Source organism: Gymnoscopelus microlampas, assembly GCF_963454915.1.
Source record: "Gymnoscopelus microlampas genome assembly, chromosome: 12".
Taxonomy (NCBI): Eukaryota; Metazoa; Chordata; class Actinopteri; order Myctophiformes; family Myctophidae; genus Gymnoscopelus; species Gymnoscopelus microlampas.
Window position 1 is genome coordinate 30578320 of NC_139949.1, and position 15990 is coordinate 30594309.

General features: G+C 37.6%; 1 protein-coding gene across 2 annotated transcripts; it reads right to left on the reverse strand.

Moving 5' to 3' along the window:
- Window positions 1-2778: 2778 nt before the first annotated feature.
- rnf167 (ring finger protein 167) lies at window positions 2779-11601 on the reverse strand. Of its 2 annotated transcripts, XM_084075152.1 has the most exons (11): window positions 11460-11601; window positions 11186-11321; window positions 9526-9644; window positions 9332-9412; window positions 9088-9225; window positions 8913-9000; window positions 8704-8794; window positions 7558-7663; window positions 6671-6764; window positions 6034-6114; window positions 2779-5495 (listed from the first exon to the last, which is right to left on the reverse strand). In XM_084075152.1, exons 3-11 carry the CDS (start codon window positions 9616-9618, stop codon window positions 5062-5064), a joined length of 1206 nt encoding a protein of 401 aa, XP_083931278.1. In that variant the 5' UTR covers window positions 9619-9644; window positions 11186-11321; window positions 11460-11601; the 3' UTR covers window positions 2779-5061. The 2 variants fall into 2 exon arrangements, with proteins under 2 accessions (XP_083931278.1, XP_083931279.1); XM_084075153.1 differs by lacking the exon at window positions 11186-11321.
- Window positions 11602-15990: the final 4389 nt, after the last annotated feature.

Sequence of the window (15990 nt, forward strand, 5' to 3'; positions counted from 1 at the left end):
AAAAATAAATGTCAATTTGTAGTACTTGTTCATCATTCAAGGACTGTCTCACATTTTATGCTTTTCTTTGTCCTTCCCTTGAACATTTGCTGGTGTCTCAAATAATCCACTACGAAGCAAGGCCAGACATGAGTGGTGTGGACCGTTCCTATGTTAGATGCAGGTTCCTCTTCTGGAATCCTACGGACATCTACTGATTCAAATTGAAAATCTTCTTCTGATCCGTCCTTGGCTTGTGGTTGGTCCCGAGGGATGGAGTTAATGTGCAGATCAAAAGGATTACCTGAAATAAACTATTGTTAACATGAACAAAAATAACCATTAGCCATCAAATACACTGTCATTTGCTGTCTCTTCTATGCTCCAGACTGTACAAAATGCTGCTGCTGGACATTTAATAAAACCCGGGCGAAGAGACAATGTTAGGCCTACTTTACTTTAATTGTGTTTGAGTCCCTTAATGTTTTTTTCATTCTGTTTGCTGATTATTTTATTTAATTTTTAGTTTTATGTAACACTCTTTATTTTGTGCTATTTAAATAAATAAATAATTATTATTTTAGTAATACTGCATATCAGGCACCAACTAATTGTCAAAGCAATGGACAGCTGTTCTCTTACATCTCTCTCTTTTTTAACACATTATGTTACTAATAAAACATCTACACTTATTTATTTATGGTATTTATTTGATTATTTTCAAGAAAAGGTTAATAGATTTAATTGTGTAACTTACCCCATTCTGGTCTTGAGGGAACTCTTCAGAAAACAAACCATACAGAGGAAGAGACTAGCAGGATTAGCATGTATGATAGAGACATAGAGGAACAGGACAGCGATAAGCTTTGCATCTTGCTTCCAACTACTCATGGTCTAATATCCATGTCATTCTTATATATACTTACACTAGATTTGAATACAATGATGCAAACTAATAGCTAATTAGTATATATGGAAAAAGCCCTCTAAGGTTTTCTTTTATGGCATTATACTGCATTATCAATTATGAGGTCATATTTTGATGCCTGCACTTTAGTGATTTCACTTCTGTATTTCTACATGCCTCTCTGCTCGTAGCTATGTTCATTCTTCAGTTTTCATTGAACAAATTTAATGAACCTATTGACTTTGTCTCATATGGCTCGCAATTTATATAATACGCTACATGAATCTAGTTGCCGTCATTTTGGAGATTAAATAAGGCCTATGATTCTCAAGTATTCAGAGTTATTATTAATTATAAAATAGTGGGTGATGCTTGCATGCATCTGATAAAGAGCACACACAATGTTAAAGGGGCAAATGAAAATGGTCTTGGGAGGGATTAAGAGCTGAATACACCACATGGGGTCTTCATATTGTAAGCCCACCAGGTTGTCTATAAATGTTATGGAGTAAAATCATGTTTGGCATCTATAGCCAACATAGAAGTCCATCCTTATGGAGGCAAATGTATTTAACAGGCTTTGATGTATGTTTACCACACTGGGCCAAATTATGTTTGGCTTTATTAGCAATCAAGTTTTGAACCCTAAATAGTATACACACAGGACTAAATATGGATTCATTTCTGTTCCTGGATAGGCTGTTTTGATGAATGCACAAAGGGGCCAGCACATTTAATGCCAGGCTCTCTGTTAATTAGTTTGATGACATCACTGTTCATTATGATTCAAAGGCATCAACACAATGCATGCACTTAGAGCTTTTGTTCACTTTGGATGTCATACGGTAATAGCAGAGTACTGGTGGATGCAGCTCTAATTAGTTAATTTATACTCTGCCATATAATTGGCTGTGTGTGTGTGTGTGTGTGTGTGTGTGTGTGTGTGTGTGTGTGTGTGTGTGTGTGTGTGTGTGTGTGTGTGTGTGTATGGAAAATGTGAATAGGTGGCGGAAGAGGGTTTACATACAGACTGTGCAGTATGTGCTAGGCTAGGGTAGGCCATGTTTAATGAATTTAACTGTGGCCAGTTGTCAAACTAAACCCAGACTTGGTGGAAGCATTTGTGAAGAGGATGTTAAAAACTGCTATAAGTTATCAGCAATATCTTCAACCATATGCAAAATGGGAAACTGACAGTGTAGAATCTGTGAAGATTTGAACAGCATTTCAAATCACCTTTTAGAGTAGAAGACTAACTTTCATGAATATCCATGTCTGAAGGCACCACTGCTGTAAACAGTGTTGTTGTAAGTAGGAATAAACACAGAAGCAGAAACCCGGGAGGAAGTGGACTAAGAAAGGGGAGGAGGAAAACCAAATTCCTGTTTCTACACAAAAAAGGTGGTGCCCTCAGGCAAAAACAAATATTGTGTGTGTGTGTGTGTGTGTGTGTGTGTGTGTGTGTGTGTGTGTGTGTGTGTGTGTGTGTGTGTGTGTGTGTGTGTGTGTGTGTGTGTGTATATATATATATATATTTATACACACATTTCTTTTTTTCGAAATTGGTATGAGAATTTGTAAATACAATTACTTTTTTTTAAACTTCTTGTATAATGGTTTTGTTCATTTTAGTTTTTTGCTTGTATTCTACCAATCTGGGAACCCATCGCCAAATGAAAAGGAAAAACAGCACCCTCTGCTGAATCTGTTCTTGAGAGATTAGTATTCTACAGATGAGGGTGTTTGTGTATCTTGGCTGTGTTTGTTTACAGCATATCTATAATGTATTGTAATATACATACAATACTTTCTATGGGTAACATACACTGCATAACATTATAATGAAGTGTTAGTCTGGGTTCTGTTTCACACAAATGCACTGTACAGCACAATTTCATTTTAATCCGACATTTAATTTCACACAAACAAATCTCACATTTATAAAACGTTTTTCAATACGCTCATTTTATTTAGTGTTTCTATGTGGCTCCTGAATACCACTTCATATATTTAATAATTATGTATATATACACACATATTTATTAACAATTTGTTTGAATTTAGGCAGATTCCAATTTAAAAAAGAAAAGACAAACATTGGGTAAATTTGGGATCAGTTCATTTATGATTCATCAAAAAGGTAACAGTTGACTTTTAGGAACAATGAAGGTGTACAGTATAGAAGACATGTGTGACATACTGCAGATAGGCAGCATCTAGTGAGTGGAACTAGGGTGGTATAACGTAGGTCTCGATCAACTCTACAATACATGGAAATTGTATCAATAATTAGCGAAGAAATAAAGCTGGAATGTTATACGCTGGCATTGGTTCCCCTCCTTAAAGCCCTTTGTTGAACAAGTGCTTAAACCTAAACAAAGTAAAGTTCACATGTAAATATATAGTCAATATATATGTGAACGTTATTTGCTTTGGGAACACTCCACAACATGAACAGTAAAGTTACATTGCAGGAACAAAGAAAAAAACAAAAGCCATATACTTTACCGATAACAGGCAACATAGCCAGCATATCTATTTGGGGTTATTGCCTGGGTTTTCAGTACTTGCCAGTTAGTAATAATGGACAGCATATAGGTTATCAGAACTGACTCATTACTAAGGCAATGGTTGCATGCCTGTCAGCTTCCCCAAACTCTCAGGTTCACACCAAAGCCAAACATCATAACTTCACTGATTTTTGGCATCAGTATTTGTCAGAAACAATTTAGGACTAAGCAAATAGGTTCACGCTTTCTTTCCACCTGTGCAAATGTGGAGTTCATTTTGAGATATACAGTAGGTATATTATCTCATGTTCCTAAGCTATTCAAAAGAGAAATTTGAAGAATGTTATGTCCCTTCCTATTCCAAACATACACACTACATTGTATGTGTGTATATACAAATATATGCACATATACAGTACATACATATATGGTGTGTCATGCAAATTCATTAAAAGAAAAAAACAAGACAAAAACAAATTGATCCATGAAGATGAGTTAAAGTGAAATAGTGACCTTAAAATCAAAGATCAAATTGCTATCAGGAGCTTGAATGGCACCTGCTGTTTGATGTGAAGAGTGCACACTACAGTTAAAAGAAGAGCCATCTCAATGTAAGGCAAAAACTGTTTTTTAAAACACGTCCTCGTGTTTTAAAAAGCTGTTAATCTGTATAAACATGGAAAGACATAATAGTATCCACATTATATTGCTAAAGAACAAACAAATAACCATTATGAGATTAAAAACCCACTATTTGTCATTACATGATTAACTTACACACCAACTGACCTTTAATATGTGCTATTATTCCTGAGTTTGCTCAACTTGACAAACTGGATAAAGCTTAAGATAAAATGTTAGACTTACCACATTACAAGGTAAAAGAAGCAGCAGAAATATACAACATATTTGTCATATTCTATCAGAGTGTCATTTACTGTGGGATCACATATTAGAGAACGTAGACATTTCATAAAAACTGAAATGTAGCCTTAAAACAAGTTGATAAAAAGTTGAAGTAATTAAAAAATTATGATGACAAACATTCCCTCTCCATTGGCATGTTGTCATTACCAACTGCTGATTCAGCGAATTACAAAAAATGACTTCCAAGTATTGAACAATGAATCAGCTCTTTAGAGTACCACACATAGAGAGACAAGGTTTCCCTTAGAATCTTGACTGATTTCTTCCCGACAGCTTCACCACCACAAAATACAATCCGTTTAGCTACACGACTTATTTGCTCTTTAACACCAGGCTTCATCAAATCCTACTATCCATTATTTGAACAGCACTTTTACAGCATTATTACTGAGACCATATGGTGGCCCATAAATTTTGTTCAACACTAGTGGTTAGGTCAGGTGGAGTGAATTTGGAATAAGTACATTAAGGGAAGTGAGGCATACTGTTGGTGCCAGTGTGTGTGCCTGCAGATAAGTCAAACACTTTGACTTGGCTAAATTTAATGATTGTGTTTTAGTACAAAGATGCAGGCCTCCTGGGACATTGGGGTAAGAAATTGTGTTACTACCAGCCAAAGTGGCAAGTGTTTTCTTTACCGCGAATCTATAGACTCCTCTAAACTGTAGTGTGATAACACCATGCCATGCGGCCTGAAAACCCCTTATCAAGTAGGACCAAGTGATCTAATCACAGCCCTCAGACGCCCACTTCACCCCTACCAATGAGCTGAGCAGTGTCATCATTGGTGGGGGGGCTGTCCTCTACGTCCACCTCGTCCGTTTCCGAGTCTGTGTCCTCATGGGGGGAGTAGTAGCCTTCGTAGCCCAGGATGGAGGAGTCGCAGTGAGCAGGGGAAGCTAGGCACTGGGCAGTGGTTACTGTTGTGGAGGTGGTGGCTGAGTAGGCCCCTGGGCTACCAGTAGGTGATGCCGGGTTGGAGGGGCGAAGGAGTGGGGTACGCTCCGAGTCTGCTTCGCCTTCGACTCCGTCCTCCTCCCCACTTCGTCCAACGTCCTCCTCAGAGTCGGATTCCGAGCTTTCTGGGTTGTGCCGTGTGACACGCTGTTTGCACACTGGACACGTCTTCTTTGTTAGTGTGAGCCACGGATCTACGCATTTGCAGTGATAGGCTGTAAAGAGAAATAACAATTGTGGGAAATGTGGGATAAACCTAGCTGCAGACACAAATAAATGTAATATAGCCCCCCATATTAAGATAACCAAAATCCCAGACCATATTAGCCTGGTTCCATACCATAGACCCCGCCCACTCTCTGAGTGGACTGTCTCTTGGTCTGGAGTTGTAAATGGGAACCTAGGACTTCTACGGTACAAAATGTATTGTCCAATGAGAGTCGGAGGTGGGCGTGGGGATCCCTTAGGATTGGTTTAGGGAAACTCTAATCCCCTCCCCCTTGTAATCGCCTACGCTGGAGCCAATGTCAGACTGAAGCGCCACGCAGCTTCAGGCTGATAATCAGGCTAAGACCATATCACAGCGTACTATCGATATATTAATATACTGAATTACAAATAATCATGTTATCAAATCTTGCACTATTTGTTTTAGTGTTTTTCTACTAGAAGTACTTAAACTCCCATAGCTGAGAACAGACACATACAGTACACTTATACACAACATGCATACAGATGGAATTTCAAAATTACCATGTGAACAAGGCAAAACCCGCAGCTTATCTCCCTCTTCATACTCATCCAGACAGATGGCACAGACATCATAATCATCACCTACCAGACAACAAATTAGAAATGAAGTATTACCGCATTTCACAAATCACATCATTATTATTTCATGGAACTGGCAAATTAATATTTTAGTAAACTTCATCGATGCAAAGAATGCTTTTGCAGCCAAATGTATGTCTGTATTTGAATAACTATTAACTGTTCATTATACCAATATTTCACACAAAGTCCATTTGCATTCACTCATTCATCAGCAAAGAAGAAAATCTGATTACAAGAATTACTGTCTCCCTGCATTCCTGAGAGAACGCATATTACAAGACTTAGAATTCCTGTCTCCCTTCATTCCTAAGAGAATGCATTGTTTATCACATACAGTGGATGACCTAAAAGAGAATTCTTTAACATGAGATAGTAAGATAACCCTTGTGGACAAACTCGTTGATGAGTCAAAGAGCAACTATCTGGAATGCATTACTCAATGTAATAATTGTCTTGCAAAAAAAGTTGTTTTTAGCATAGTGAAGTTACATTGTTTTGAGATGCCTGATCAGGGTACAGCCAGGGAGTAATTAAATATACAGCAATTTCTTGTCACCTTTATTAAACTTATGGATTGGTATCCGCTTCAGTTGTTCCTTCGACAGCCGGTTTTTCCTCATTCTTTTTCTGTACTGTACACAACGTATAACCTGAAGCATGTGCAGACAGAAGACATGTTATTGATGCCATGATGACAATGCCAAAATGACAGTGGCTAACACATTTTTTCAGTGATGATAAAAGGTGTCACATTTAGTTTTGGGAACAGAAGTTTGTCCACTGAATCAAACAAATCTTATTTTTAATACTAAAGTGTCCCAAAAACAAAGCCATACAGCCATGCCCTAACAAAAATACTTTTTGTAGTGGGTGATACAACTTCAAATCAATATCACAATTATTTCAAACTTTTGCCTCAATTACAATTAATGAACGGTAATTTAAAAAAAAAGGTAAAATAGCAGATCTACAAGCTGCGACACGTTGTGAGCTTGTAGATAGTCTCTTAACTATTTTTGCACGCCACAATTGTACAACAAATTACTGTACAATACACTGGTTAATCAGAATAATCGATGAAAGAAAATCAAAATAAAAAAAACATTTTTGGGGGTTAATTTGTTGATATATTAAAACACATTGCCTGCCAAAGACGTTTTAAAACGTCTTTTAAAATACACCACTTGCCTGACAAGACGTCTTTAAAAATATATATATATATCTTTTACGTTTTTAAATGTTTTCGTTATTCACAACGAATTAGGAGATAACAATTTCCAAAGATTTGCTGCTCCATTCAATTCAATGTTAAAAAATGGCAGAGGCTACAGGCTGTTCTACAGAAACTCTGGCAGTCAATGTGTTAAGACATTTAAAAATATATCTATCTATATCATTATTTTTGTTAATTGCTCAGTCCCACAGTGGAAAAAAAAAACTTACCAAGATGACAACCATCACAAGAATGATCATGCCAACCACTCCAGTGAACGGAATGAGATAGTATGAGAGTGGAAAAGCAAACTCTGGCTTGAGAATCACATAGGCCCTGCACACCAAATAGACAACCATCAGGTTTGGACAGGGACATCACTTCAAAACTACTTAGTATTTAAAAAAAAACGAAAAATGCATTATTTGCTTACGTTTTGATTTGAACACATTTTGAAGGGATAAATATAAATTAAGCCTTCCAATGTCAATCATAATAACAATGTTTTACTAGAATGTAATTAAATAATAAATCACTGCAAGCCAGGATACAGTATTGTGTCATTACAGCTAAGGGGGGTGTTCTAACTGTGATATGATACCATGGCCTGGAGTGTGCTATAACTTAAATATAAAACCATGATCAAAATTGGAAACATGAAAAAACACACGTCATAATCAAAAGTAGTTCCCAACTGCTTGTACAAAGCGGTTGCTAAAAGTTTGTTAGTCTCATTGTACTGTTATCCTTTGCTGTTATAGAAATCCTGCAAAATGTCACTAAATCACATCTTTGATGCAGTTTGAAGATTTAAAACACCCTTTTCCTGAAGCCAGTCATCCAAGCATTTGCTGGCCCTTTTCATTTGCTTGACAGTGTTCACTTTCACACTCCCTTGATTCGCCTTGACCTACAGTAAGTAGCCTGATATTTTTACTGCGTAGCTCTGCAGGAGTCTGGCCATCTAGAAGAGGGTCTGTCTGTCCGGAGTTAATCCCTCAAACAAACCGTTTGACCAGCTGTGGCCAGTAGGCCACAGAAGTACCTTCACAATTATTATTTTTCCTCATACATTTTGTATATTTATGAAGCTTTACTTTTATAATGGAAGTCAAAGGGGCTCTGACCGAGCTGAAACCGTGACCAAATTTGGAGTCATATGATATCGATATGACGACTGACATCATAGATGACTGATGTCATCAGTTCCCATGTGAATCCCGACATCCACATGATAACATTTTTACGTTAGTCGCAAAGTACAGAACTGTACTAAGATATTAGACTCCATAGCCATGGTATATGGTCATTATACGAACACCTATCAACTAATCAGATTGTGTGATTTTACGTTTTACAGCAGGACTTTCACTTACCCTGGTTCCGGAATGATGAAGTTCCTGAGAATTTGGGAGGCATAGAAGCTGGTAAATACTGAGGGAATGAAAATCGTCTCTGCAATGGTGTCTGCAAACAAATCCAGGAAAATAAAGAGTGGTTATAAAACCATTAGACAGAACTTAGATGGTAGGAGTTATCTTATTCCAGGAAAAAGTTTGTCAAAACTTTTAGAAAGAAGCCTAACCGTTGCTGAAGTTCATACTAAGCAGAGTGTCTGAATACATGTTGTGAACAATTGCAGCACTGAATCCAGCCTGCTGTGCATTAAGTACCTGAAAAATAAGCCATAGTGTTATTCCAGTGTAAGTTGTATAATATGCAAAGTATTTAAGCAGAATTTCACCACACTTATGACTGACCTTTATGTCAAAATTGCAATCGTAGCGTCTTATGAGAGCTATGAATTTAGTAACATTGGCAGCACTAGTTGGTGGCAGTGGAGGTGGAGGTTCTATTGCTGTGCAGCCATTAAGTGGACGGGATTCCACCAACAAACCCTTTAGGACACAATGACAATGAAAACAATTATATTTATATGACAGATCATATGCCAAATGCTTTCTGTGTGTTTATTTCTTAGTTACTCCATTTCTCCACTCCTACCATAAGTCCCTCTTTGGGGAGTGCAGATCCAAACAAAGCAGGAAGGTCCTCAAACAACATAGAGGTCATATTGCTATAATGCTAAAAGAAAGAAAATAAAAAAGTACAAATTATGTAATTATGCCAGAAAACAAATGTGTTTAATTCTAATTGGAAATAAAGGTAATGCAGCGTATATATATGAGATTACTCACCGCATAGATATAGGCATGTGTGGGTGAGGGTGCCAGTGTGCAGCACAAGGCCAGTGTTAGGACACTCAATCGAGCTCCCATGCACCACACCATCCTTGCTCACTGGTGGTTGCACTTCACTGTGAAGAAGGATGCAATTACATAAGAGAGGTATCTCTGAGCAAAGGGATGATTAATAAGAGACAGTACTATGAGTTTTAATTCATTAACAATTTCTTGACAGTGGCTGTCAGGGTTTCAGAAGACATAAAGACGCAGATGACTTTGCCAAGATCTATTGATTGATTGATTGAATACTTTATTTAGAAAGACATGGTAAAAGTACATGGAAGTACAATTCACAATACAAGGTCCTCTAAACTGGATCACTCATAAAAGCACTTGGCTTATTTAAAATGAGATTCCTGTGCACTCAAAATATGATGACATTTAAGAAGACATACAAATATACACTACTACGCAGTACGTCATACAATCAGCTTACAGGTTGCTGGTATGAAAAACAAGAAATATGTACAATAGACCGTTTTAGGAGGAGGGGAGGGGGGGGGGGGTTAAGACTTTGACAGGGGCCAATTTGGAATTACAGCCTCCTGAAGGTGATTCTTTGGGGCAGTTTTGAAAGTGAGTAGGGTTTTACACTCCTTTACTCCAAAGACTCTAGACAAAAGGACATACTTTACCAAAGACTCTAGTATTGTTTACCTTTGACACAATTACTTATTTATTAGTGGCAGTTGTATGAAACACACTCCATATTCCAGTGACCGTTTAGGATGCAAAAATGTCCCAACTATTTAAAGAATAAACATAGGCTTTTGCATTTTCAACCTTAAAACAGTAATACTTAATATTGCACAACTTCAACAAACAATGCATGCTCAGGCGTGCTCATGTTTAGGATTCATGGGAGTGGTTAAGAAGTTACCAATTTGACTAAACAAAGTTACCACATCTTGTAAACAATGAAGTTTACACACTGAGTGTGTTGCCAATGTGTCTGCTTATTATAAGCGACTTTGGGCTTGTTTTGCTGTGAAGTCGCTTGTAAATATTGGTAGTTGCAGGCTGCGTTTTATTGGGCTTGTTTCTAAAGTGTTATTTGGACTTGTTAACTAAATGTTGTTTAAATCAGTGGTTCTCAAACATTTTCATGTCAAGGACCCCCAAATTAGTATGTTTATTTGTCCGCAGACCCCCACCCCCCTTCTGAAAATATTTAGGGCCAGATAGATCCATACAAGATGCGTGTGGATTTGAAAATATTCCAAAACGTTCACTTTTTTTCTTTGAAAATAGCCAATGATGTACTTAGGGTTAAAGTGCTCATGAGGCCAATAGTCGCTTCTTTTGGACTTGTTTTCATAGACCTGGATGCTTATTTCTCTCGCAAAATCTAGCAAAATTGCCTATACTCTTTGATGCTTGGGGCGAGAACAAGCCATGTTGAGGAAAACCAGATTATTGAGGTTGTGTGCACATATTGAACATGAAATGATGGCCTACACCCGTTTAACTTTCATCTGTCACCAGTAAATATTTCAACAACAACATTTCGTTTTAAACCCCGTTTTAAAAACACAATATTTTGTATTGACGACACTCCAGCACCGTCTCGAAAACAAAACAGTAAACAAAAACACATGTAGCTGCTACACACCTGAATGCCCTCGGGAGATATCGCGGATATTGTAAGTTGTCCACGTTATTAGATTTCTTACATATCGTTATCGAAGAAAGGGCCGATATATTCTCTGATACAAAATCTTCTTTTTGTTGCGAAATGCGAATCCACCCTGCAGGTGACGAACCGGATTAACACTGTTAGCTAGCGTTAAATTGGACTAGCTAGCTACATTTCTTAACTGGCTAAATCGTCAAAATGTTGGTCGGTGGAAAACTGTCATCCTTGTCTCTACAGCTCGCCTACTTACCACACACAATTGTTCAATAGTAGAATGTTGTCCAAGTATGTCCTTTTGTTTACAAAGAAATGCTAGCTAGGTCAGAGAGAGAGAGAGAGCTACGTTTTCTTAACACATTAGCTTTAGCTTGCTGCTAACTTTGTTGTTGTGTTTGTTTCCTTCCTCCTTTCATTGTTGCCAGATTTTGCGAAAGAAACAAGCAACCTATGAAATGGATCTATGAAAACATGACCAAAAGAAGCGACACGGTGATTTGAAAATAGCCGACACAAGCTCTTGTAGACATTTGGGAATTTTTGAATGTTTTTGAAACATTTATAACCACACAAAAGTGGATACGGGGGTCTCTGGCACTGATCCATGATCATAACACCAGAGCAGCTCCACAAATCATGTTCAACCCAGATTTGGCACAACAAAGGGAATGAACTCGTTCTCATGCTATTCATCAAAAATGTGGAATGCCCTACCAAAAGGAGTAAAGGAGTGTAAAACCCTACTCACTTTCAAAAATGCCCTAAAGATACACCTTCAGGAGGCTGCAATTCAAAAATGGCCCATGTCCAAGTCCTAACCTACCCCATGTCCTAACCTAACCTACCCCCTACCCCCCCCCCCCTTTCTCTTTCTTCTTTTGTACATTTTTTTCATACCAGTAACCTGTAAACTGATTGTATGACATTCTGTATAGTAGTGTGTATATCTGTCTGTCTCTTACATGTCATCATGACTTGTGTGCATGGGGATCTCATCTTAAACAAGATAAGTGCTTAATGAGCTATCCAGTTTAGTAGACCTTGTATTGCGAATTTGTACTTCCATGTACTGTTATGTACTGTCATGTACTGTTCTCATATGTCTTACTAAATAAAGTACATCAATCAATCAATCAAAAACTGTGGCACAAAACATTCTCTGGTCCACAGCATTAGAGAGAACTCACTAAACGCTCTGGACCAGGGGGGTCCACGGACAAACACATATTAATCTGGGGGCCCTTGCCATGAAAATGTTTGAGAACCACTGGTTTAAACCCTACCAATATTTACAAGCAACTTCACAGAAAAACAAGCCCAAAATCGCGTATAATAATTATTATTAAATTGTTTTTATAGATTTTTCAACAACAGCAATACATACATACATCACATGACTGTACATAACCATACAATACATTACCAATACCTTAAATAAAAATAATAATAAAGTAAAATCACGTCATTCTCATACAGATTGTAAATCGCTTATAATAAGCTGACATGGCAACACTGCCTACTTCCGGAAATATGGATGGAAATCCAGATGGAAACCATAAACACGGGAAGTGACAACTAGCGCCCCCTGCTGGTTCAATTGAGTCCAAGAAAAAATTAACTCCCCACTGAAAAATGTAATTCATTTGTCATAAAGTAGGAGTACAGAGGAGTGTCATGTGAACCATGGCTAAATCAATCATAGCTCAGGAATGGAGAAATGTAGGAGGTGGTGCTGCTGCTGCGTGAAGGCAGGGTTTGCAACCCAGGTGCATTTTATTGCTTTTAATTTACATTCTATCATGACTCCTACCCCCTACCCCCCCTATTTATTTTTCTTCTCTTGAACATTTCCCCCCTCACTCTTCATACCAGTAACCTGTAAGCTGATTGTATGACATTCTGTATAGTGTGTATATCTGTCTGTCTCTTATATGTCATCATGATTTGTGTGCATGGGGATCTCATCTTAAACAAGCTCAGTGCTTAATGAGTCTCCCAGTTTAGTAGACCTTGTATTGTGAATTTGTACTTCCATGTACTGATGTTCTCATGTCTTACTAAATAAAGTACATCAATCAATCAAAACTCTTCTAATCTGTGTTATATTTCTGCTCTTAGGTTACTCCATCTGGGGATGAATGACACTAGCCGACCAGCAGGGGTAACTGTTATCAAACAAAACTTTAAGGGAAGAACTCTTCACAGTTTATGTTCACTGTTGAATACATGCAGGCAGCACTGATGCGGATGCCATTTACATTTACTTTTTGCCAAGTACACTGTAAGTGAACGTGGACCAGGGCTAAAGTGAACCCACATTTTCTCTCATTCATAGGGATGGAAAACGTCTGGTATATGGAGATGTATGGGTTATGTGTGACCACATACATATATGCGTTGCTTGCCATTCAAACTCTGCAAATCTGAACACCAGGTTATACATTTCATTTATTCTAATCTAACCCTTGATTTTGGTGAAAGACTTTTGGTACAGGTTAAGTTGCATTGCCCAGATAGAACCTATCATCATTTCTTGTTCTATGAAGAGAGAAATGGCTATAAAGGCCTTGATAGTTTGATAAACGTATATTTTACAGTATGAGTGTGTGTGTGTGTGTGTGTGTGTGTGTGTGTGTGTGTGTGTGTGTGTGTGTGTGTGTGTGTGTGTGTGTGTGTGTGTGTGTGTGTGTGTGTGTGTGTGCATTCCTTGGCGCATACCTACATTAATAACATTCTATACTGTAGACAGAGTAGAGTAATGGGTTTATATTGTATCAACTACTGTAGTCTAATCTGCTCACTTAATTTCCATTTTCAAATTTGCATGTCCTTCACAACAGATTTGTAGGGCATCATTTCTCTCTGTTATTGGAGTAATAAAAAACATCTGCAACCAATAACTTAATAACTGCTTCCCACTGGCCACAGTATCCAAATGAAAATACCTTACAAAGAACATATGCACATACTTCTATGAATAATGAATTAATTTCAACCAAGGGGCTATATCAAATCTGCAGAGTATTGAGAGTAATGGGGAGAGAGAGATGGGGAGTGACATGCAGCAAAGGTCGATGGGATCGGGACTCAAACCCGCGACATGCTGATGCTGTCAGTTCCGGACCTCTAAGCTAGCCGTCTCGGCCTAGATGATAGCTTTGTGAGATGCATGAGAGTATAGCATCATATGCACATTAAACACATGCAATCTTTACTAGCATGATTCTGTGCATTGTCATACAACTGTAACTGTAACTTGTCATTTGTAGTTATATTTTGTGGTACAAAATGTACTAAGTTATGCAGCATTCTATTTCAGCAGACATTTGTCCAGTGGTGGAAAAAGTTCTCACATTTCTTACTTAAGTAAAAGTATCAATACTGCAATGTAGAAATACTCTGTTACAAGTAAAGGTCCGGAATTCTAAATTGACTTGAGTAAAAGTACAAAAGTATTTATATCAAAATATACTTAAAGTACCAAAAGTAGAAAGTACTCATTATGCAGAATGTCCCATTTCACATGTTTTCAAATGTATAAATTGTACAAAATTATTTTGAAAATAGCAGATCTATAAGCTCACAATGTGTCACATCGCGATGCATTGATCGGCTATTTTCAAATGGCCGAAATGTATATAGGGCTGAAGTGGTTCATGTATGTTTTGTAATAATAATCAAAATCTACAAAGTAAGTAGTAACTAAAGTTTTCAAATAATTGTAGTGGAGTAAAAGTACAATATTTGCCTCTGAGATGTAGTGGAGTAGAAGTAAAAGTACTGAAAATTGGAAATACTCCAGTAAAGTAAAAAAAATACCTCAAAATTGTACTTAAGTACAGTACTCGAGTAAATGTACTTAGCTACTTTACACCACTGCATTTGTCAATCATTTGGATAATCTAATATTTTAATAACAGAGACATTTGATAAAGCATACTCCTTCTTTTATTTGAGTCAACATTTTTAAATAGCAGTAATAAGAGCATGTATACAAATGACATTCTTGGTTGACTTTTATGTGGGTGAGGGAAGTGGAGTCCAAGTAGTATCAGCCACACGGACTCTCCAAGTGAGTGCCGTCTGTTCGGTCAGTTGCCAAGACCATTATTATCCCTGGTACAACGCAGTCCACAACAATAACTTTCCAGGAATCCATTCCTGAAACATGTTTATTGCTGCTCCATGGTGTTTAGGCCTAAAAAGTGAGGTACACAGCACCTGAAGAAAGTTGAACAGAGACGTAATGGCATCACTGTAGAGAAATAGATCCATACAGTATATCTTACAGTACATGACATTTTGGGGGGAAAAGAAAGAAAGAAAGAAAGAGAGAAAAAGAAAGAAACAAACAAACAAACAAACAAACAAAACTATATGAAACCACACATGATTTGAATAACAGAACTTACTGGAATCCCTTTCCACAGCCCAGAGGTCCAAAGAACATTTCTGATGGCAGGCACATCTTTCTACACACGCCACTCAGGGTGGGGCAAGACCAAGGAAAGGCTGCAGCCTCGTTTTCAACAACTAAAAACAACAAAAATAAAATATGTGTGATATTCCCCCACAGCTATACAACAATACAAGTTAATTTACCATCGACAAGAGCATAGCAATTGACCATACCAGCAGAAGAACATGCAGAGAAATTAAACCAACACTTACTATGAAGTGATAAGACAACCAAGATCACCATCACCAACAAACGTTGACAAGACATTTTTCAGATGTTCTTACTCCAGTGTTGCTAACCCAAAATGATCACCCCTCGTTCTGTT